This window comes from Plectropomus leopardus, chromosome 18, assembly GCF_008729295.1.
Source record: "Plectropomus leopardus isolate mb chromosome 18, YSFRI_Pleo_2.0, whole genome shotgun sequence".
NCBI classification, from domain to species: Eukaryota; Metazoa; Chordata; class Actinopteri; order Perciformes; family Serranidae; genus Plectropomus; species Plectropomus leopardus.
Genome location: NC_056480.1, coordinates 20,528,025 through 20,552,469, shown reverse-complemented (window position 1 = coordinate 20,552,469; position 24,445 = coordinate 20,528,025). Strand labels below are relative to the sequence as shown.

General features: G+C 40.8%; 1 protein-coding gene across 3 annotated transcripts in view; it reads left to right on the top strand.

Annotated features, from left to right (window-relative positions):
• The window catches only part of znf704 (zinc finger protein 704), a 67,295-nt gene extending 48,549 nt beyond the window's left edge, over positions 1–18,746 (top strand). For 2 of the 3 annotated variants that reach the window (XM_042507151.1, XM_042507150.1), the window contains exons 3-9: positions 1,839–1,942; positions 4,408–4,685; positions 10,935–11,035; positions 12,822–13,116; positions 14,386–14,520; positions 14,609–14,700; positions 15,724–18,746. In XM_042507151.1, the coding sequence (XP_042363085.1) occupies positions 1,839–1,942; positions 4,408–4,685; positions 10,935–11,035; positions 12,822–13,116; positions 14,386–14,520; positions 14,609–14,700; positions 15,724–15,838 (1,120 nt within the window). In that variant the 3' untranslated portion in view covers positions 15,839–18,746. The remainder of the gene's footprint in view (positions 1–1,838; positions 1,943–4,407; positions 4,686–10,934; positions 11,036–12,821; positions 13,117–14,385; positions 14,521–14,608; positions 14,701–15,723) is intronic. The other variant, XM_042507152.1, reaches the window with a different exon arrangement.
• Positions 18,747–24,445: the final 5,699 nt, after the last annotated feature.

The following is a 24,445-nucleotide window of genomic DNA, read 5'->3' as shown; positions in this document are numbered from 1 at the left end:
GTGGGTACTAACCGAATTACATCATTACTACCAAGTTCTGGTTCACATTAAATCAATCAGTACCAAATATCTGTATTGCATCTGGGTGAGAACGGTTTAGGCAAGAGGCGGAAGCACCCCAAAAGCCCACCCCTGAGCTTTGCCGCTGAAACGGAGCTCCGCAAAACAGCAGGGTTTAACTTCAGACAAAAGGAAGCAGTGGGAAGCCCGCTGTGGAGCTCCACGGATCGTTTCCTGGCCGTTTGAGGCCTGCAGTGAAGCTGGTGAGCTGAAACTGTTTTTCCAGCACTGATCTGCAGCATAGTGTTCGCATTCAGTCTATTTTATTTTGTATATTAGAGAAATAACCTGTTGTCATAGCTGGGAGTGACTGTGATTGACTATGTATTTGTTCGATATATTTGTCAGAGAGACGAGTAGACATGCAGAAACTGAACCACACACACACACAGACAAGCTGACATGAGATTAGCTCTATGAGGGATGAGAAAAAAGCAGAGGAGCAGCATTGCTTGTTGACTGGGGTGGAGAACAAAGTGAAAGAGAGAGAGAAAGTATACTATGTCCTCCCCACAACTTGTTCAAAAATTACATTTTTGTTATTAATAGAAATTGATCGGATCACAAGGATTGGTGTCGGGCCCAATCAACACATTTTTTTAATTCATCGAGAACAGTTATTTTGAGCACGCACCCTACCTGATCCTCTGTTTATGTCTGCCATCACACAGGTGTCACTAACAGAGAGCATGATCTGCAGCATCATTTGCACCTGATATTCAGGTTTGGGGTTTTTTTTGTAATGCTGCTAATTCAATTAGTACAAACAGTTTTTTACATGTTCAGCTTAAGCTGCTATACCACGTAAGTGGAACTGAAATTTTTTTTGTTCATGTTTAATGAGGTGGTCATTTAACAGATGATCTCATTTTTTCTTAAACCATAAAATGACAAATGAATCTACCTTGTACCTCATAATGAATGACTGTAGTGCTGTAATAAGCAGAATTTGGGCCGTTTTTTATTTGTTGTGACTGGAAATGTTAAAGTTAAGCTACAAAGCTAGTTTGAAGTGGAATTATGATTATATTATTCATTTATAGCATTCTGTGCTTTTATTAAAATGTTAATCCACTTTTACACTTTTATTAAAGTGTAAAAGTGGATTTAAGAGCAATTTCTGAGGACACATTTTAGTTTGTTTGCTTTGTTGTTTTGCACGAAAAAAAACCCCAAATGCTGCACTAAGTGGATCTGAGAGCTACTGTAATTCTAAAGGCATATTTTACTTTGTTATTTTCTTGAAAAAAAAAATGCTGCACTAACGGAATTGTGATAAGAGGCATATAAATATAATTTTTGTCTGTTTACTTTGTTATTTTTGTAAAAATAAAATAAAAAACCCTAAAGGAGCTGTTAGATGGGGACATATTTTCTTGTATTGCATTGCAGAGCTATTACACATTACAAGTGTGCATTGTCCAGCTGTACGATCGGGGTAAAGACAAGAATTGCATCAGGAATCTGTATCTGCACATACTCAATATCAAATGGCTCGGTTCGGGTACAGGGGCAAAAAAAATTGATCAGGACATCTTTAGTTATTACAGAGAAAGTAAAACAGGTAAATTTGGGTACCGGTATCAAAATCCAGGTACCTGTTCCAGTATCGGTTTAAATGTGAATGGGACTGAACACTAATGATTTATGAATTGTGGCCCAGTAAAATCTACATGTGAAAAACACAGTAAACATTAAAGTGATCAGTGATAAAGACATGATCATTAATTTGGAGCAGAAGTTAAAATCCTCCTCTGTTTCTGTCGTGTTTTTCACAGACGCTCAGAGGAGGAAGTGGACATGGACAAGGTGACGGCTGCCATGGTGCTGACAAGTCTCTCCACCAGTCCGCTGGTCAGGAGTCCACCTGTCAAAGTCAACGGTGAGTATCACAGCGATTAAACACCTGATGGGGGGGGGGCAATGTGACAAACACAGTATGCTTTAAACTTCACAGCTTTGAATTCATTCAGCTCTGATGTATCATTTCCTCCCTCCCAGAATCTTTATGAAAAATGAACCTGTGAAAAGAAGCAGCACAGCCTAAGCCCGTAATTTGTATGTTGTGCTATACGCTGACTTTTCATTCCCTCACAGCTGTTATCTTGTGAATGCATGTGGAAGCTTAGGTTGATAAATTACTGCCACCTGCTGTGCCTTAGGATTCTCTCATCAATGAGTTCTGCAGATCCACAGAAAAGCACAATGAGTCTGGATCTCTGCCACCCTACACGGTGGCGGCAATCCAGAGAGTCACATGCAACCACTCGTCAGTGCAACTCAACGAGCATCCGTTCAACCAAGCAGACATGCAGCCAACCCTCCAGCCACCATGCACGTGTTATCACAGTCACACACACACACACACACACATGTGGTCAGATGTTACATACATCATGCACACATGCACAAAGTGGGTTTTAAATACCAACTCTACAGTTCTATCTTAATGTAGTCATTCACATGTCATATCTATGTACACACGTTGGAGATCATACAATGTGCATTTACATCAGTACACACAGTAAGTTGTCTTGCATCGTGCGCAAAAGCCAGGCGCCATGATCAACGCTTCTTTCTAATAAACTGTCAGTGATTGTTCCTTTGCATTAGTTCCAAGTCTCATGTAGAGGTGATTCTAATATTTAAGATTCTTATTTTGATATTATAAAATTGTTATAATTTGTATCACAAAATCAAATGCATATCATTGACAGTTTTCTCCTCTCCAGACAGTTTTACTTCCCGTTTAATGGTTAATGTTCTTTCTTAAACAGAGATGGGGATGTGTTTTAAGTCTGAAGCAACGTTAATCCGTTACCATAGCAAAGAGAATGCAGCTTGAGTACATTGGAAAAAAGCACAACACGCTGATACTCTTCCACCCGCTCTGCTCTTTGCCGTCTCCTCCTGCTGTAGCTGTCGGATTTTTTAGAGGCAAGGCGTCCTTTGGCTGCTGGTGAGGCGCACCGCTACAGTCCACCAAAAGGAAGGATAGACATTTTGCCATGGTCTGCTGTTTTAAAACTGAGTTATGGGATATTTTGGAGGTGCAATGTCCACCAGTATGAGGTGCTCTCGCCTCAGCACCCAGCACTGACTCTGCACCTCTGTAATTCTTTTTCATTATTCTAACGAGACTTTTCAACTTCTAAAATGAAAGCTGTGCTCCCCAGCATCCAAACCTGTTCGAGGCAGGTGCTGGTGGACAGTGCAAACTTTCAACATGTCCCAAAACGGCATTTCACACACTGGACTTTGGTAACATGTCTATTCATCCTGCGGTGTGCTGAGGCTGAGAAATGGTAAAGAAGAAAGGCAAAAAAGAAAATAGTGCACATGTTGTGCTAGTTCTGCCAGTAAATTTTGTGTATTTCACTGCGTTGATTTCAGACATTCACCCCACATAGGCTACAGATGCTATTATGAACAAAAAAAACCTAAACTAATCCAAGGTTTAAGACACAATTTCACTAAGAGATAGAAGTAAGGCTATGATACAACAGTTTTGCTAAAACTCAAGATAAGTTGACTAGCTAGCTTACAACAGTATTGCAACTATGTAAGCTTTGAAGATGACGTATGACTTCCAGATTCTGTTATAGTCATCTCTCCATTGTAGAAACAGCCCTCTTTTTTTAACATTGAGCACAAAGTTAAGTTATTTGTCAAAAAAACATTTGATGAACAGTATATCTAATTGACATTGTCAAGATAAGACTCAGAAAAATATGAAAGATCATTAAAATGTCAAAATACACTTGAGGGGGGCTTAAATGTGTAACATAATGAAGAAAGACTGAGAGAAGAGACACCCCGCCGAGAAGCGGCCTTACTAAAACAAACAAAGTGCTCTTGACTCATACCTTCTCCGACTCGCTCTCTCGCATACTTCAAAACACACACATACTTTCTTATCTACACTCATGTACACCTCCCAAAGTTTCCCCCAGCCTCAACCTTCACAAAGTGAAATGCCTTTTGTAGCTGATATTCAAAAAGAACGTTTCTTTGATCTAAAAAAAAAAAACAGACCTTGGAAGTGTCTCAGCGGAAAAACAGAATAAGAAAGTAACCTTTTTGTTTTTGGTGTGTCACAGACAACAGCAGTGCTGGGAGGCTCTTTTGTGTGAAGTGCAAATAAAGCCATCTGAACTTAATTGAAAGTCTTGATCTTCCATCATTGACAGAGAAACACCCACACAGTTTGGCTGCGGCTGTATAATCTACAAACATGACTGAAGGAGTTGACTTTATTGTCAGATTTACTCTAAAGATCTCAACTTTCCTTTCTGCTCCCCTATGTACTCCTTGCTACCCACCATCCCTTCACCTCCATGTTCTCAGAAGGCCTGAGTGGGTCATGGAAGGACAACGGCTCAGCTGGCCCCTTCACCCCATCCAGCAACAGCTCTTCAGGGGGTTACTGGAGCTGGTCTGCCCCCAGTGACCAGTCCAACCCCTCTACACCTTCTCCACCACTCTCCGCTGACAGCTTCAAGCCCTTCCGTGTGCCCAGTCTGGGCGGCGTGGGACCCGGCCCCGCAGGGCCTGAAGACCCCAGCCTGGAAGAGCAGGACGGCAGCAGTCTACTCTTCGATGAGCCCATCCCTCGCAAGCGCAAGGTGAATACTGTGATCCGTATATGACTTGAAAGCTTAGGCTGGCGACTAACAATTATTTTCACTTTAGATTAAACAGTTCATAGCAATTATCTGGTCTAAAAAAGTTATGAAAAATGTTGATCAATGCTTCCAAAACTGGATGTCCACAAATGTCTTGTTTTGTCCATAACCCAAAAATATTCAGTTTACTGTTATAGAGGGATAAAGAACCAGAAAATATGAACATTTAAGAACCTGGAATCATTTCTTAAAAAACACTCGATTAATAACCAAAAGTTAGGATCACATGTGAATCAAGATTCTGTTGCTGCATTGCCTATTTCTCACCTCCAATGTTTTCAGAAACATATTTTGGTTTACCTTTTAGCTGTTAAATGAGAAAGTTTGCTCCGGCTAGCAGGCAGGGTTTTGTCAGAGTTTGTTTCTTACACTGTGGCCCACTCAATTTATGTAATATGTCTGAACTCAACATTAAGTTGTTATTTACATGTTTTCTGTCTCTGCCGTCAGACAAAGTAGTGATTTAATTACGGTTTTAATGCCGCCCATTAATCATCTTATCAGTAATTCCTGGGTGGCAGCACTGAGTCAAATCAGTCAAATCACTGTTTTATTATTGGTTTATATTCTGTCATAAAAAAAAACAGCTTACACATAATATGCTTGTCCAAATATTCACAGACCAAACAAAAAGACACATATAATCTGAGCACTTTGAACTAAGATGTCTGAAAAAGTAAACATATTGAATATACAAGAAAACAGTACCCCAGTTTTTGGTTCTTGCTGTCATCTTTCTTTCCCCCCCAAGTCATTGTAGCTGAATGTCACAGTTCCCCTGAGTTGATTGGAGGATTATTCAGCTCACCTGTAACACAGGGTGTGGGCTTGGTGCATTTCCCTTCTGGGCCAATCAGGTTGTGACGACGTCCTTTCTTAGAGCTTAAGAGAGGTGCAAAATTGCACACTCCAGGGCTTTCTGATCCTTCCTCAATCTAAAGCAGATGACATGTTAGCAGACATAGTCAGCCAGAACTTGTCTCTTGGCCCTTTTTTGCAGTCTTTTGCTTCACTGTTTGAGTGTGATTTTGTGCTTTCTGAAACCTAAGTGGAGAGAATATTAAAGAACACCTTTTTACTAGGTCACCTAACACCCACCAGCTTTTAATCAGAGACCTAACCCCTACCCCAATATATACACATTTTATCATGAAGAGGCATTTATTTATTTATTATTATTATTATTAAGGAGGCATTTTTATTGTGAAATATCTTGTGAGATTTGTTTCTACATGTGAATATTATTCTCATGCTTCTCTTTGACCGGCTACAATCACCACAGCCACATGTGAGTGGTGTGATGAGCATATTGACATATAAGATAATGATCTGTTCAGTTTTAGCTATGAAGCCCAATATCACAAAGCACAATTTGCCTCAGAGGGCTTTATAGCATATGCCAACCCTCTGTCCTTGGTCCCTCACAGCAGATAAGGAAAAACTCCCCCCCCAAAAGCCTTTAACAGGGAAAACATGCTAGAAACCTCCGGAAAAGCAACTGAGGAGGGACTGGACAGTCATGCAGTCGTTGGAGAACAGATCAACACAATAAAGTTACTGTAATCCGTCACAGACAAAGTTACAGGCAACAGAAAGTTGTCTTAACTCCATTTTTACACGCTGCAGAGTTTTCTACACATACACTTAAGGAAAATCGTCCATGATTAAAACATCTGCCGCCATGTACTGATTTTCTGTTTTCGGTGCTGAACTGCAGTAGTGCTGTTGGAATATATTTACATTTGGTTAATCATTGCGCCACAGTCTCGCACAGAGCACGGAGCGAAATTTGGACACGTAAGGAGCAGTAAAACATCAGACGCAGTGAAAGTGAAACTAAAGTGTTCATTGTGCTGGGTCTAAGAGTTTGCTTTCACTTCTCTGCAGCTGCTCCTCTCATCTGTCGATCTGACCAGATAGACCGATCAATTATCACCATTGCGACTTGAACTATTCTGCTGAGGAGAAAAAAGAAGAACTCATAACAAGTTCTGCCTGTGCTGCATTCAGAGAACTGCAAAAACGGCCAAATCTAGAGATGGGAATGATTTTTTAAAAAAGGGACACGAACACAAAGATTTTTTAAAAAGAAAGAAACAATTGTATAACCAGTCAGTTATCTGGTCTAAAAAAAAATACAAAAAACTTAAAAAGATGTAAATCGGTGTTTTCAAAACACAACGTCCACAAATGTCTTGTTTTGTCCACAACCCACGAATATTAGTTTACTATAACAGAGAATCAGAAAATATTTATATTTAAGAAGCTTCAATCTTTTCTTAAGAAACACTCAAACCAATTAATAACTAAAGGTTGTGATCAAATATTAATCAAGATTCTTTTGCTGCATTACCTCATCCTCACCTCAGATGTTTTCAGAAACATATTTCAGTTTACCGTTTAGCTGTAAAATGAGAAAGTGTGGTCCAGCCAGCCCCTACTGCTGTTCTTTGGGAAACACTGCACAGGGCCATAACATTTTTTAAAAGATTTGTTTTGAAAAACTCAATGTGAGTCATGTTGTATTGCAAATTGAAAGCCAAAGTGGAGAAAAAGATTCATTTTCAGATTGAATTAGCTCTGTGTGGACAAGGTCTAAGTGGCTTTCAAAATAATAAACTTCATATTATGTGTTTTTGAAAGCTGTTTTCTCTCATCCTGCAAGTTCCAGTCAGTTATTTACTCAACCCTGACCCCAAGTTTCTGTGAGACTGTTTTGTGATCATAACCTTATATACCCAAGAAGGTTGAGAAACAGTCACAATAGTACTGTAAGAACTTTGTTATTTCTGTGTGAGGCTGTCACAGTGTCACATATTAAATGGGTTTAAAAGAGAACAGCAGAAGCTCTCCTGGTAATAACAGGCAGATCTCTCAATAAGAGGCTGTCAGATGCACCCGAGCTGCTTAATTCTCTCCTTCAACACACTGTGATATTAACCTATGAGGTTATGGGCGTGGTTTAGACTGACTGGCAGAGATGAAAATGGGTCAGGAGAGGACAGACTTTTTTTGTAAGTGGTGGTTTTGTCTTTGTCGCCTAGATGTTATGAACATAACACACACATATACACTGTTTCTTTCTCACTCATCATTTCAGCTCGTCTCATCTCTACTCAGCACTGACAGCTCATCACATCAGCAGCTCAGTGTCACTCATTACTTTTTCAAATGTATATTGCTTTGCTCTGCCTCTTCATCTCCCTCTCTCCTTATCAGCACTCCTACTTACTGGTTTGTCGTCTGCTGTCAGTATCATCCATCTATCCCTCCTTTCACTCTCTCTCCCCCTTTTTTCCCCCACTTCCTCTCCTGCTCTTGCCTATGTTTTCGTTTCCCTCGGTCTTTGTGTGTGTGTGTGTGTGTGTGTGTGTGTGTGTGTGTGTGTGTGTGTCCTCTCCAGACATTTGACCTAATAATTACTTCTCAGCCTTGACATGCAGCCGCTCCACAACGACTGTAATGATTTTAATACCCGTTACAGCAAACATAAAGATCTGACCGGCTTCATGCCTTTCCTAAAAATCGATAGACTCTTGGGTGAACGCCACATTGTGCTGTATTAATTGGGGACTTATCACGAAGAAGGACATCGAGTGGGAGAGAGAGACATTTAGAAGAGGGAAGGAGGGAATCAAGGAGGGTTATGGAATTAAAGGGGGACTTACAGGAATTACAGGGAAAGGGGGATAGAGACAAAAACAGATTTTTTTAATAAGCTTGGAAAACAATGTAGTTGACTTATATGAACATGTGTGCTTCATGTGCGATACCAGGGTTTCACATGACATTATCAACATGCTCCTCTTTTGCTCTCACTTGGTAAGACAGTACCATTTGGAGCTCACTATTTAATTAACTGTGAAATGTTTCTTTAAAAGGGAAAAACACACACATAGTGGCACACACAGAACTGGCTTTTGTTACCCAAAGACAAAACAATGCAGGGTTGGGGGGGTGGCTGACAATTGTCTGTGCATGCGTTTCTGAAAAGAGGAGAAAAATTAAAGGGAAAAAAACATCTTGTCAAAATTAAATCAGCCCCCTCAACAATAGTTTGATGGACAGGCCTATAAGAGCGTTTATAATGGCTCCGAGCGGGGAGGCAGGAGGGCAGGGAGAAAGCACACGGGGCTTTTCACTCCATGAAAAACAATGTACAGTCTCTCAGGAGGCCAGTGGTGTAATTACAGTAGAGGGGTAAAAGATACAGGATCCTCGCCGGCTCACACCCAGAGCAAAATTAACTGTTATTTGGCCTCACACAGCTCCAAGACAAATGTGTGTTCCACAGCAGAGAGATGTTACAGTTAGGCACAAAGATGAAGGAGCATTTAGTGGGGAGTTGTTTAAGTGGAGACAGCCCAAGTGAATAGGGTAAAATTTTTAACTAAAAGATACCACCATGAGACTTACCCAGTTAATTCATTATTATTGTTAATTCAAATAGTGCAGTATCAAATTTGAAATACACTAATTTGCATACATTTCCAGAACACTTAACACTGGATAAAAGCAGGCTCTAATTTCTTTTCTTTACCATAGTCTTTTTTCATCACAAAAGTAAGAAAATACCACACATAGCTATTAGAAAATAAAAATATTTTTGCCATATTTTTAGGGATAAAATATTCTATAAATTGGGCTTTGAGTAATGTAGGAATAACTGTGCCGTAATAGCGTTCAAAATGTAGAAAGGAGAAAAAACACATTTTCAGAAGATGGCCATGAAAGATATATATTGGGAAACTTTGTACATTTTTGACCAAAAAAAAGTATAAAATTGTATTTTTTGCCTTTGGTATATATTTCCAGAGCAGAAATCTGAACTAAAATAAACACCTAAATATGTATTTTTTATGTTAAGGAAGCAATATAGCCCAAAATCCCCAAATTGAATTGATTATGCTTAACAAAAATGTTTTCGTCTGGGGTGTCACTTTGTAATCCTTTTGTTGTCAGTACACAGTGAATATTCAAAACATTTTCTGAAGTAAAGTTTGACACCATTGGCATTATGACACAACAAACAGAATAACCACTTTGAAAAATGCACACTAACCACCAAAAATGCATCACTCCACTATAATAATAATAATACCACTAATAATAATACACTGAATAAACACTTTAATGACACACTTTTGTTTTTGCTCTAAGTTTTCACAAGTTTAAGAATAAGACCTAATTTATTGCAGCCAGCGGAGACGCACCTGTGTGGTTATCATGATGCATAATCATCATCTTGATTTGCCAGACCTGTCAGGTGGCTTTATTCTCCTGAAAAAGGTCTCACGAACGTAGATTTTAACACATTTGCAGCCAAAATTTAAGAGAAATAGAACTTTTTTTGTGTATAAAAAAAGTTGTAGATCTCCTGAAAATCCACGTATTTCTAATACATTTATTTATTTATTTATTTTTCATTAAACTCTGGCATCTGAAAATAATAAATGTTTTTTTATGAACCACACTGAAGTTAGGAAAAAGAAAAAAAGGAAAAACAAAACTGGACTGATAAATTCATGTAGTATCGATTTTCATGTGAAATACACAAAAATGTTTGTGAGACTATTAAAAGGGATTATTATTGAAGGTGCAACAGGTGTTAACTTAGACCTGAGAAAAACAGGAGCAAAAACAAGTGTTGCATTTAAATTTTTGTTTAGTGTAATATTTTGATCAATAAACTTCCAGTAGGTTTAAAAAAGATCCTTGGTTATATTGAGCAATCAATATGTTTGTATGCTCTGCAGTCACTTGAGAAGCCTGAAACGTTCTCAAACCTGCCTGATAATGAGGGGGAAATCGAAATGAAATGATGTACTGTAGAATGGTTGACCAACCCTGGAGGAAAATACCAGATGTATCCCATCCTTTATAATATAGAGATTGATGTAATTAAATGAGTGAGTGAGTTTTCTGCAGATATCAGAAGAAAAATGCTCAGGGGTTCGTCTGCAGGCATCTGATTGCTCGTTATTTACACTGCGGTAATAAAAGAGTGCAGTTGGAAGTCAATACAAGAGCACCAAAAAAACACTGATTTTACAAGGAACCATAACAGAAAATGTTAGTTTTTGGTTAAAAAAAAACAAACAAACTTGTATTTCTGTCGACACAAAACCATGTATTATCTGCTTATCTGTTTTCTGACCGTAGCTGCTGTACTTTGTGTGTTCATTGCAGAACTCCATGAAGGTGATGTTCAAGTGCCTGTGGAAGAACTGTGGCAAGGTGCTGAGTACCGCTGCTGGCATCCAGAGACACATCCGCACCATCCACCTGGGGTAAGACACCAACGCACACACATCACACACACTGATGCTGTGTCTCAAATCAGATACTGCTTCTTAGAGTCCATGAGGACATTGGCACTAAGAGGCATGGCAAAATACACTCTAAGTATCCAGACGGTGCATTCATAACAATCTGAGAGTTGAGTGTGGAACGTCGGACGTTGCGCCCCTCCACAGGTCGCCATGTTGCTGGACCACAAACACATTTCAAACTTGTGACACATCGTCTGACTATCACCATGAGTACAGCAGCATTGTATAAATATACGTTTGTATTTTTTCACTACACATTTTTCTGTAATAATTTGGTAATTGATAACATGAATGCTGACGTTACAGCAGCATGTTTTATCATCATGCATATATGTTACATGTGTTATGGTTTAATAGGGTTGAGGTGTTAAAGCTATGTTTGGTGTTTATGCGTGTTTATTCTCATCTTTATTTTCGAATATTTTTAATATTTTTAGTATTAGATTTGTGGTCAAATGCTGGACGAGCTGAAAAATTTCACAAAATGTGGCAGCTATCATAAACTTGGTAGATCAGCTGTTTTTAGAGCCAGCAGCCAACATCAGCCACAGACATTTATAGTTATAGTAACGTACCATGACAGCGCGTTCATTTTTAATTAAATAAATGAAAAACATAAGAAGCCTCGTGAGCAAACAAGCAGATAAATTGCGTGTCTAGATAACCAGATATTTTAGCGAGGGACAACTGTTCGTCAAATGTCGGCGACAATGCTCTGCATGGTTGCAAATCGCAGAGCAGAAAAAGAAAAGCTCTCGAATCGTGTGATCATCATTTCCATTAAGCGGGTATTGGCCCTGTTTGATTAGAGACAACACTACCCTGTTAAAATTTGTGCACTATGCAAGTAAGTACATATTGAGTTTCCACAGTCATGAAAAAACCTGGAAAGCTCAATTTCACTATCTTATTTTCCAGGCCTGAAAAAGTCATGGAATTTGCAAAAAATATTACAATTTTTGGAAAAGTCATGGAGCTTTGCAGTGTGTAATGAATATGTTAAAGTATGCTTTCAAAGATAACCTTCCACATCATGTAACATGAAGGCAAAAGCATCTTCTTCAGCTGTCAACGTAACATAGATCAAATATGCGGCGATGTGCTACAGTGTTTTGTTTAAAATCACGTACATTTCTTTATTTTGTCCCTGTGTGCCATCTCTATTTTCATGTATGTTAAACAAAAGTTTTAAACCTGATATATTTGAAAAAAGCCGGGCAAGTGCCGCAAGAAAAAAAATGTCTCATGGGTCTTTGAAAAGTCACAAAACAATTTTGATATTTTGTCCATGAAAATGTGTGGTAACCTTGTACCTGCAGTGCTGAACATGTGTACTAAGTGAAGTGTCTGATTTAAGACACAGCAAAAGTCTCCAAAACAGCTTTTTTCACTTCCTCTCTCAGCCCTCCAACCAGCTTCATTGTCAAACAGCAGATTAATGGCTGATGGATTATCGCCATGGTAACACTTCCTGCTCTGGCAGTGAGTGCGGAGAACAATGATATCGGATGAATCACACATTTATACTGACATTCAATTAAAGCGAGGTCCCGCACTGATTAACTGCAGATGACGGTGTTGTGTTGGTCGGAGAAATGACATTAATGTGAGAGTGGAAGCAGTGTGTGATTGCAGTGGCACGTTTTGCTGTACACGTGGGGTCATCGGCATTCACAGGGACATTTTTTTTTTCTCTCTGTCCGTCCTCTCTCCATCACACCTCACCGTTTGTATCTGTTTTTAGGCGTAACTGCGACTCAGACTGCAGTGACGGGGAGGAGGACTTCTACTACACGGAGATCAAGCTCAACACGGACTCTGTGGCCGACGGGCTGAGCAGCCTGTCCCCCGTGTCCCCGTCCGTCCTCTCTCCCCCTCCTCCTCCCCCCTCTCCTCTCCCGTCTCTCAGCCAGCTGGCAGACTCTCACAGACCTCCACAGTCCTCTGACACCAAGGAGCCTCACGCTGGCGGCACCACCCCGCTCAGCCGCTCTGCGCCCAGCGCACTCTACCTCATCCACACGGACCACGCCTACCAGGTGAGCGGGTGCAAATTGTGCACACGCACACACACACATAGACACTCACACAGGCGAGATTAAGATCAGTGTACAACACACACGATCGATCGATGCACTCTCTGGATCAATAACCACACCAAAACACACTCATCAGGTCACACACAAAGTGCACATATTTTCTCTCACACACTATCAGCGTCCTCATCATCCTGATTATCTGTCAGTGTTTCCTTTGCTCCCGTTAGCAGCTGTGCTAACAGTTGAGGTAAATCGACACACAGCAGCGGGTGAACAGTTAACTGCAGGTGGAATAATGACGCAATCCATCAATAAATGTGACGGCTGCATGTGTGAGCTACATGTTTTAACAGCAACATAAATTACCAGGGCCTCATTGAAGAGTTATGACAGTGTGAGATACATTAAAAACTGCTCTGAAAAGAGACTTTGAATCCAAAAAACATAACCTTTTTTTTCATTTTGAGGCTCATTGTTTACAAATATGTGTGAAGAATTTTAGGAAACAGGATTCTTATAAAGTGTGCCTTTTTGCAGTCAAAGAAGTGTCCTTTCTTAAAACCAAAAAAATAGCAACACAACCCTAGACACCATTCTGTGACCATATATGTTGATAGATGGCATAACAGCTCCTCAAAAGTGAAGCCAAAACGTCTCGCTCGTCCCCTGGTGGCTGGTTGCAATGCAGGTCAAAGGTCAATTTTTTCATAAAGATGGTTTCTGTCATTTTAGGTAGTTCTTATCACACTGATGTATGTTCAGGTTTTCGTTTTACTGAGTTTTATTTTAATTGGTTATTTGATGCTATAAAAAAGGCAGTTTAATGTCAAGAGTCACAGCAGAGTGAGCCAGTTGGTGTGCTCACTTTGCTCAGTGTGTTCGACTCCATCTGCGTTCTTTTCGGTGTTTACACATCGGGTCATGTGGTAAAACATTTTCACTTAAACATACTTAGACCAAAATATGAATGTTGTCAGGAACAGTACTGGGAAGCTACAAAACGATATTGAAACCTCAAAAAAATTAATGAATAAATAATGGATCTGCCCCTTAAAATAATATATCTTAATTGAAACACAGTTTTTATGAGAAGAAAAAATTGAAAGACTGACAAAAAAATAACACATGAACAGGCACCACATGATTTAGAGGTCAGGGTTTTGAGAAAGAAACATATTTTGGAGAAGCCACAGAGATGCTACTGTTACACATGATTCTTCCATTTGGGTAGAATATACCACCATTTTCACCTTTGACCTCTGCTCTCAGGCCACGGCTCCAGTGTCCATCCCGTCCAGCAGCAGTAACTCGACCGGCTCGGCTTCCACCAGCTTCACCCCCACCAACAGCTCCAGCTTTAGCATCTCCTGGCAGTCGCCGCCCGTCACTTTCACTGGGACCACAGTGAGGAAATTTAATGCACATTTAGTCTCAGCCACATACATAGTTACATTTGGGTTCTTATAATCCTGAATTTGTCTGCCCTCCACAGGTGTCCCCCAGTAAAAGCCAGGGCTTCGGCGAACAGCGCTCCCAGACCATCGCCGTCCTCTCATCCCCTCCCAGAGCCACCACCGCCCTCAGGTACTGGATCCTCACTGCTCGCTGTGTCTCACCTGACATTTCCCTCTTAGCTTTAATTAAAGGCCAAACAAGCTGAAAGAACGTATTAAATATCACCAAGAGACAACTCTTCAAGCCAGTGTGGTGTGATTTTCTTCGACAGTTAAACCTTACTGAGTGAAAAACACCTCATGTAGTCAACATTGAATTGACTCCCACAAATCAGCTCAATGACTCTTAATTAAAAAGATGTCATGATTAATCAGCTCTAATATGCCTAATCCACTTCAGTAAGGAACCAAGCTGTTTTAGATTGTATGATTAATGTGGTGTTTCCTGTTTACCATATTAGGACATTGTTGTCGGTTGAGGGTGGTTTAGCTGCAGTTAGAAAAGGCTTCTTGCCCTTGATTAACACTAAGGCTATTCCTAAAGGGAGAGTTCATCCCAAACTATGCAAAAAAATGCATATTTTTCCTCTTACCTGTTGTGCTGTCCATAAGTCTAGATTTTGGCGTGAGTTGCCGAGTGTTGGAGTTGTCAGCCATAGAGGTGTGTTCCCTCACATTTGAAAAACTGACAAGCAATATCTCTTTCTAGAAATCATGACTTTCTACTCAAGATAATACACAGACTTTGTTGTGAGCAGTTTCATGTAGGAATTATATTTTCTCAAACTACATCCACCAACCGTATCACAGCACAGAAGGAAGTGAGCTAGCAGCATTGCTGTCGTTGCTTAGCATAATGACAGAAAACAGGTGCTAACAGCTAACCTGGCTCTGTCCAAAGGTATCTATTTTTTATCTAACTGTCCAAAAAAAAAAAGGAAATGAGCATATTTTAGTAGTCTGAAGTGTCTCAACACACGAGAAACTGCTGTATTTAGATCTGTTTTCATTTAAGTTTTCTTTATTTTTGGTTTTCGTGTACTCTTGTCTAACCGCAGGTGTCTGCAAGAGAGATGCCAGTGCTTATGATAAAAACAGATAATAATTCCCACTCTTCTCCATCATGACCGTTTCATCTGTTTGTCTCTTCTAGTCGGAAGGTGCGCGGTGAAGGGAAGAAATGCCGCAAAGTGTATGGGATGGAGAACCGCGACATGTGGTGCACCGCCTGCCGCTGGAAAAAGGCCTGCCAGAGATTCACCGACTGAGCGTCCCCCCCACCACCACCTTCACAGTGCGCCACGCCAACGGGCACTGCTGCCTTTCGCCAGAGAAAGGGGAGAGGGGCAACATTTTGCATGCATTTGGTTTTCTTCAGCTCAAAATCGCAACTGTCCGTCAAGCTCTGGCTCCGCCCCTGTTGTCGCGCCCCCTCGGCTCCACTGAACCATTCCAGCTGTGGAAGCAACCAAAGGACAGCGGAGTCACCTTTTACTTTGCCGTCCAGGATTCCCTGTACTGCCTCACCATTCCCAACATTCCCACTTTTGGGAAACCCCAGTGCAGCTAAACAGTGTAAAGAAAAAATAGGTCTAAATATTTCTCCTGTTTTTTATGTTGGGTTCAGTGTTGCATCTTTCTATGTTTTGTAAAGCTCTGGTTTTTAAATAGAAAGTCTAGTCAAAGAAGGGGTCCGGATAAAAAGGCCAAAACCTTTTTTCGTGTGTTTTGTCAAAAGAAAAAAAAAATTCTTCACTTTTTTATCCAAAAGAAGAATGGGCCTCTTTGCTGCAGTTTTTGAAGAACGTTAAGAAAAAAAAGCATGGAGGTAAAGCTCGCAGTTTTTGTTCTTCCTTCGGCTTGTTCATCTCCTGTTTTATTTCTGGACTTTTCGAGGTGATCTTTTATCACCGACATCACAGCCTCTCCCGGCTCCTCACCTGTTCTTCACTCCTGACAGCCCCGAGGGAATGTAAGGCAGAGCCGGGAAGGACGGGTAGAGAGAGTGTGAAGAATAGAGACACACGAGGTGAATGATCAATGCAAAAAAGATACAATTTACAGTCAGGGAAAGCAGATGGACCATGCCGGTGATTTAACACATCAAAAAAGCAGCATTCACACATACACACACAAACAGGTATTCCCACACAATCAAAGCAGAAGACAGGACCTGTTTTCTATGTCACTTTTTTATCCAGTTGAGTCATTTTCTTTGTTTTATCAGGGATGTGATTCTAAAGAAAGCAACAACCAGCAGCTAAAACATGGGGTTACTATATACTGTAAACAGCACAGTCTCAACAGCTTCTCTCTTTTATTTCACGTGACAACTTTGCAACCAAAAACTCCTTTATCGTATTCTTTATGTTTTTGGTTTTAGTTAAGGTGCCATGTTTACTGTTGCTGAATTTTTTATGTTTCTCTCTTTTTTTGGTTGAAACCAAGACTGTTTACCTGTTAAAGAAAGTGTGTTGAAAGACCTTCCTGGCAGCACTGGAAGCATGAAGTCAGCAGCGTGCGAGGCCATAAAAAGATAAAAATCTCTGACCGCATGCAGAGAGACAGATTGCCCTCCTCCTCAAACAACTTTCACACCTTCCCAAAGGGAGCAAAAATATCTTTGTGTTTACGTACGCCACATGGGCGCTTCTTGACGATCTGTTAAGCAAAGGGGGAGGGCGGAAAAGTGAGGCACTTCCACTGTATGTTAGAATGGAGCACTTATGTATTTTCTTGTACTGAGTTGAAATTGTTTCTATCTTCCACTGGCCCTCTTCATTTCAACTTAAAGCTCCAGTGTGGAGGATTTAGTGGCAGAAATGGTATACAGTATTTAGAGCTATGTTGTCATTAGTTTATGATCGCCTGAAAATAATAATCGTTGCAGTTTTTGTTACCTTCAAATGAGCCATTTTTATCTACATACAGAGTGAGTTCTCTTCTAGGGAGCCAATATGTTCTACAGCAGGCTGGAACGGACAAACCAAAATCTGGCTCTAGATATGGCCATTCGTGTTTCCCTGTCTGCCATCGTAGTTCTACTACATGCTTGGCACATGGAAGAAGTTTCAGTTCTGGACCTCACCACTAGATAGCACTAAATCCTACACTGTGGACCTTTAACTTTAAAAAAAGGAAGTAAGAGGAAAGAAGTTAACATTTGGCCATGCAGACACAGCTAATCTCCTTTTGAACCTAAACTTTCTGCAGAAAAAGGTCCAAACACTCGATGAGGTCACTCCTTTGTTGTTTAATGTGCACTGCACACTTTATACACTTGGCAACATGCAAGCAAAGCTTTGACTCGAGTCCTCGTGTTCGCCACGTAACCTTGTTACTGATGAGGGGAAAAATATCTGATTTGTCGTTTGAATGTGTTCATTTGAATTCCAGCCTCTTCGTTGGCTCAAAGGCAGGAAGCAAAATCACAAAGGCCAAATGGTTTACAGATGTTAACTCTGTGGTGATAAATGGACCAACTCTTTTGTCACCCGGGGCTGCATTCCACTTATTACAATGTCCTGATATTGACAGAAATGTCCTACAAATGTTTCCTCCATCAGGGACATTTTGGTTCTGTTTCTCTCTGCATTATATGAAATTGGCTTGAATGCACACTGAAATCTTTGTTGGCATTTCACACAGGATTATTATTATTTAGAATTACTCCAAACCAACACCAGCTGATAAACTCACACGCTCGGCCATGTAATACACAGTACAGTACTTCCGCACCTGAAAATCGTTGCTCTGTCGCGTTTGTTCAGCTGTTTTTTGTCTTTATATTTTTGGTGTCTGTTCATGTATATATGTAATTCTTGTATTTTCTCTAAGCTCCATGTTTTATGACCAGTTACCTCGGTCATTACATTCGCCACCTTATGAACAAGACAGGTTCAAGTACGACATTGGGTGAGGAAATAATGTACCGTTCAACTTGTCGGGCTACTGTTGTTTTGAATATAGGGATAGCCTTAAAGTCACTCTTTAAAAAAAATCATTGTGCTTCTATGTCATTACATTGATGTTTCTGTAAGAAATATTTAGATTATCTCCAAACTGATTTGCCATTGTATTATGTGAACGTATTATTGTTTAAGAAAAGACAAATCTATATATACGTAAAGAAAAAACAGTTTAAATTCAAAGCGGAAAAAAAAGATGTTAATTCGGCTGTTTTTTATTTTTTTCATATATATATAAATATATATATGAATATATATACTGTTTTATGAATTTTGTTTTCATGTTCTGCTGAAGGATTTTTTTTTTTCTGTAGGAGGGAGCCCAGGCACAGTTCTCACTGCAAGCCAAGCTTGTTATGCTCTTTTCAGCGAGTGTGACCCGCATGCTCCCGCCTGGAGCTCCTTCACATCACCGCCGGCGCTGCTAAGCGGTCGAAATCCACAGTTGATTAAAACCTTTATCTTATTTCATTTCTTCTCTCCTGGTGCCGCGCAGGCCCACTCGCAATTAGTTTGATTGACATCTAGGTGTGTTTGTGCTCATCTGTGCGGTCACACGCTTCTGAGTATGAACGTGAAGGAGCCCTGGGCAAAGTGTGCGGGCCGCTACCGAAGCTCGGTGCTCCGCGCCTCCCCCCACTCCCCACCCCCCTCCATCCCTCCAGGCGTTACTCCGGCTCCTCTGAAGGAGCTACACACCTCTATTAAATGGCCTGTGGTGTTTTCCCCGTCAGGCTCCTGAAAAACCCACACTTTGGGGTTCAAGGATGTTTTTTTTGGTCCAGACATCCGTGGCTGGATGCGGCTGATGTTTTTATTGACTCCATGCACTTCCCACTGCCTTTTCTCCATCATTGTGGTGCTTCATGTTTGTGCTCGGACCGTGTCCTCCATTGGTGTGTGGAAAAATCTGGCAGCCTATCAGATTCGGTCCAGGAACAAGTCCCTGCAGCAGTTCAGATCATTCAGAGGGTCTGGCAAGAATGGATGTTTAAAATGGCAGCATCTTCAGGCAGCTAATATTAAAAGAAGCTCTCTCTCTTCATGCTGATTCTAGGTCAGCGTTGTGTCGACCAAATGGCTAGTAATAAGATTTGGCCAAAATAAGCTAATCTCACACCCTTTTTTGGGTAATTCACAAATGGATATTTGCTGCCATATTTCTCAAACCCATCCATCTCCTCAGTGAGGAACTCTGGGATTTGTTCGTGGACTGCGGCCTGGCCGGCATCGTTGTACTGAGAACATCTTAGTCCCATTCACTGCCAATGGCACAAAGATGGCCTTAGCATTAAGGGGCTTTTTTAAAACCACACAGCCCAGGTCTGTCTTTGCATACTGTGCATTCTGGTGCTGTGGCCTCGGCGGGGGAGAAATGGAGGTGCTATATCCCCATGCAGTGCTGTTGTCCTCTCATGATATTAACTCCATTTTGTACACAATGTTTATGCTGTAGAACATGAAAATAAAAACACCCTGCCTCAAGCCTACCAAGTGTCCAGACACCAGTTAGTGAGTGGGGTCGCCCCAAAACCTCTGTGCTCTCTCCTGCTTCATCATCAGTTTTGATGATTTTGATGATTTGATGATTTTATTTTGTGCTCCCTGGAATTTCATAGGATATGAAATAAGTGCAGTTTGTAGTGTTTTACAGCAAAAATTCTTATGTGCGAACATGGAAGTACTTTGTATGCCCTAAACAACAAAAATATTCAATGCTCAGAATAACATAAGAGTTCATTCTTGACCTTGGAAACAGCTCAACAATTTCAAGCTCCGTTTACTCTCTTGTTTTTCAAACTCATCATGCAGTCTTCAGCTGTAGATTGAGCCAGTTGTCAGAATTGTAGAAATCCAAACATTACATGTTTTTGTTCACTTCGTAATAACTAAACATACTCAATCTGGTCATGAAGTCGAAGCTCCAGAGAGTAAATGCACCCTGAGTTGTCTTCTCAGCTAAGATCCAAATTGTTTTGAATTTTTAGTGTTTTAAATTGAACATGTCCAGTCCGGTGTGTAGGATTCAATGGCATCTGTTGGTGGAAATGATATTTATTATTTATATCTATGTTTTCATTAGTTTAGAATTACCTGAAAATAAGAACTGTTGGGTGTTTCGTTACCTTAGAATGAGCCATTTGTATCTAATTACAAAGCTGGTCCTTCTCTACGGCAGACCCCCAGGAAGCCCGTCAGGCTTTGAAGATAATTTTCGTAGTGTAGTTACACCGTCACGTGATAACCTGTGGCCCAAAAACATGTTTTCCCATTAACTTACATGGTGAAAAAGATGTCTGGAAATTAGCGTGTTGAGTTCCTCAGTTGGCACGACCCCTGCGAAATGACTCATCACTCTATAGAGATTTGATGTGTTCGGTCTAACAACATTTGGAAAGTCTAGAAGAGCCGCAATTTTGAATCATTTTGTCCTCACTAAAGCAGGGCAGTGAAGCAGAAGTCTGTAGTACACCGACTCTGCATAGTGCAGATCATCCAGGTAATTTTATAAGTGTCAGCTGAATGTTTTTGGCATTATGCGCCACTGAGCAACTTTCATAGGAATGAATGGGCCCGCGCGTCCAACACTGTATCCAGGTCTCTTTATACATCAGTGTTCCACATAGTCCACCGTGTTTTTCCACAGTAGAACAGACAAATCAAACACTGGCTCTACACACGAAGCAAACAGGAGAAGTTTCGGCCCTGCAAGATGCAACGAAATCCTACTCACAAGATTTTTAGGCCTGACACAAACTCACCTTTAATTCTTCAAACATGCAGAAATGCTCATTTTAACTGACATCACAGTCTCATCACTTTGAAACTGAATCTGACACCAAATTACCCAAAAACTGCTGTGAGAAGTTCGGGATATTTGATAATTTACTTCCTTTTGGACAAAACCGGTAGACAAAGAGGGATGGTAACTCTTACATTTTTTGCTCCCAAATTGACATCCTAATGATGCCAAACACACCATATGGCATTGTGCTCCTGATCTGATCGTCTAACTTATTCATATCAGAGCAGAAGTGAGCCCTGAAACCTGACGGGGGAAGTGAGCAGCTAAACACGAGCTCGGAAACAGCCCGCCATTATAAACGTGTTCGCACAGCAGAATTAAAACTGCGGCATCAAAGAGCCACAATAGGCGGTCTTGTTGCTCTAGTGGGAGTGATATGAATACTTATGAGGATTTTTTTTTTTCTTCGAACGGAGCGGCTGGTCTTGCTTTTGTTCTGTGGTGTGTTTACCCCCTCCACTGCTGCCTATTAAATGCCTGAGCATTCAGCCGTGATTTACAAGCTGAATGACACAAGATAGCATTATTCTGCTTACGGACAGCATAAAAATCAACACTTGTGAGTTACGAGGGACCCTCTATATGTCCTCACACACACACACACACACGCACACTTTATGTCCATGTCCAGTGGAGCTACTGAGCAGGGATGGCTTTGACAGCAGGTCATATGTTGACAGTTTTATAAGCATACATGGTTTATGTGGAGATCAATGTATCATACATGACAAGACTTGTTTTTGACAAGAGGCTTATTATACCTTATATCATCCAAATATAGGTCAATATATGCTACAGTATATACAATTTATAAGCTGCAGTACAGTGTGTCTAAGCTACAGTATCAGTGTGTATCAGTATATTTATGTGACATCCCTGGCTTTAATACTACTCCTACCTATTTCTGTTTTTGTTTGTCACCTCCAGACGTTGAAGTTGAAGTCTGTGGTTGCAGATTAGCCGGCCACCCACTTCTAAGCAGGGCTATAAAACATGAGCAGTTGCCCACAGGCTTGTTCTGCCCTGCTGGCCTGCAGCTCCTGCACTCACAGACCCTCCTGTGTCCTGCTGCTCAGCAACAGTCTGACAGCAGGTGGCACTGAAAAACCTGACAAGCTGATTTTACTAAACAAAAATCTAGGAAACCAATTTCCTTGAAAAATGCAAGTAAATATAGCTATTAATCTTAATTTATGTGTAATTTATATCTTATTGTTAAGTTTTCTGTAAGTGTAGTTATGTTTACTTCATTTTATGAAGTTTTTGCAACTTAAAAATTACAAGTTTAATAAAATCCAACTTTTTAAGTTTTAAAAATTTTTTAAATTTATAAATATATTTACTTCCCTTTTTCAAGGCACCTGGTTTCCAGGATAATTCTAATTCAAGATCAACTTGTCAGATCATCTTGTCAGTGCCATGGCTTTGGAAATGTAATTGTGGTTAAAAACAGAGGACATGAGTACACTTGAGTAGTCATGGCATTGCCTCGCATGACCCTGAGTGTAGATAAAGTAGCAGTCATCAGAGTGTCCGGATCCCTCTGATTGTAGGGCTTGTTTCCATCGCAACCGTGCTGACGGGCTGGTTTTTGCGTCTCTGCTCCAGAGCGGGAGCCAGGGCGCTGTTGTTGTCAATAAAAAGAGGAGCCCTTCCATTCTTCATTCATTCAGGAATGTGAAGAAGGAGGAGGAGGAGGAGGAGGAGGAGGAGGAGGAGGAGGAGGGTTGAAATGGCTTCTGCAAACACTCTTTTTGGGGGCTTCCTCTTGAAAGCTAATGATTTACAAAGTCCTGTGTTTCCAGGAGCTGCTTCGCCTCCGTTATCTTTGGAGGAATATAGGAGTCCTGAATGTGCCTTGAGGAGTGTTTTGTAGAGCGGACCTCACCGGTGTGTGTGGAGGTGTGTTGCTGTGATATGCAGGGCCACACAGCGGCCATGATGGAATGTCTCTAGTGCTGGCTAGTCTGAGTTCTGCTTTCTGTACCTATAATTCAAAGATTTGTGATACAAAGAGAAGTGAGCTTTGTTCAGAGGCCCCTTTGGCCCCGCTAGGACAATGTTGCAAGGTCTAAGAAGTGACTTTTCTACGCTTTTCTGTAACTATTTTTGATCCGATACTGTGTTTCAATGTGTTTGTCTGTTATTCCTTCTTCTCTTTGTTTTCCCAAACATGGCTCCTCTCTCTCTCTCTCTCTTTCTCTCTCTCTCTCTCTCCCTTTTGTACAAGGGCTTGTGGATAAATGTATGTGGAAAAATCGCTGTCGTGGTGCAATCTAGACATGTTTGGGAAATCAAGGAAGCCTCATTTAGCAAACGCCGTGTGTAACGGTCGGTGAGATGATCCGTTTTTTGTTTGTTTTTTTGCGCAAGAGCTGCTCAGTGCTTTGTTTGAAGGTGGGTGAATAATAATGAGGAAAAACACTCATCATCAGCCTTGAATTCTATTATTGGATTTGAGTACTGAGAATATAAAAAAGCCTAAACATTAAAGGGTGTTTCAGCTCCTTCAACTTGAATATGCAACAAGAGGCCCAACCTCTCTTTAAAACCGGATCATCTCATTGGCCGTTTTATCTGATAACAATCATGTAGACCTCAAGAACTCAATGACTGTCGCACTGGATTTTTACACTCTTTTTTCAAACAGTATATATACTATATACTCTGGTCTAACTGTATTTTTAATACTGCATGTGCATGCAAATAAGGAAATTATGAGATCAATGACTTTATATAAATGTGCTCTATTTGTGCTTTGGCGTCCATGACGAGGGTTGAGAGCAGCTGGGGTTGCTTCAGTTAATTTCACCTGCAGACTATACTGAAAAACCTAAGATTGTTTTTTTTGTGTCTCATGTTTTCAAATCTGTACAAGAGAGTCGAAAGTACCTGTGATTCCCCGCTGGCACGGACCAATTTGCTACAGTCTGAGTAGAGCTCTCTCGCCGTCCTTGTTGTGTGCGTATTAACGCTTAGCCAGTCCCGAGTGTGTCTGGCAGGTTGCTTCTGGAAGACAGATCACTAGAAGAGGCTGTGCTGCAGCTCACAGTGAGTGTAGCAGTGATGGGAACAGTGTCAGCTGGAGTTATGAGGAGGTG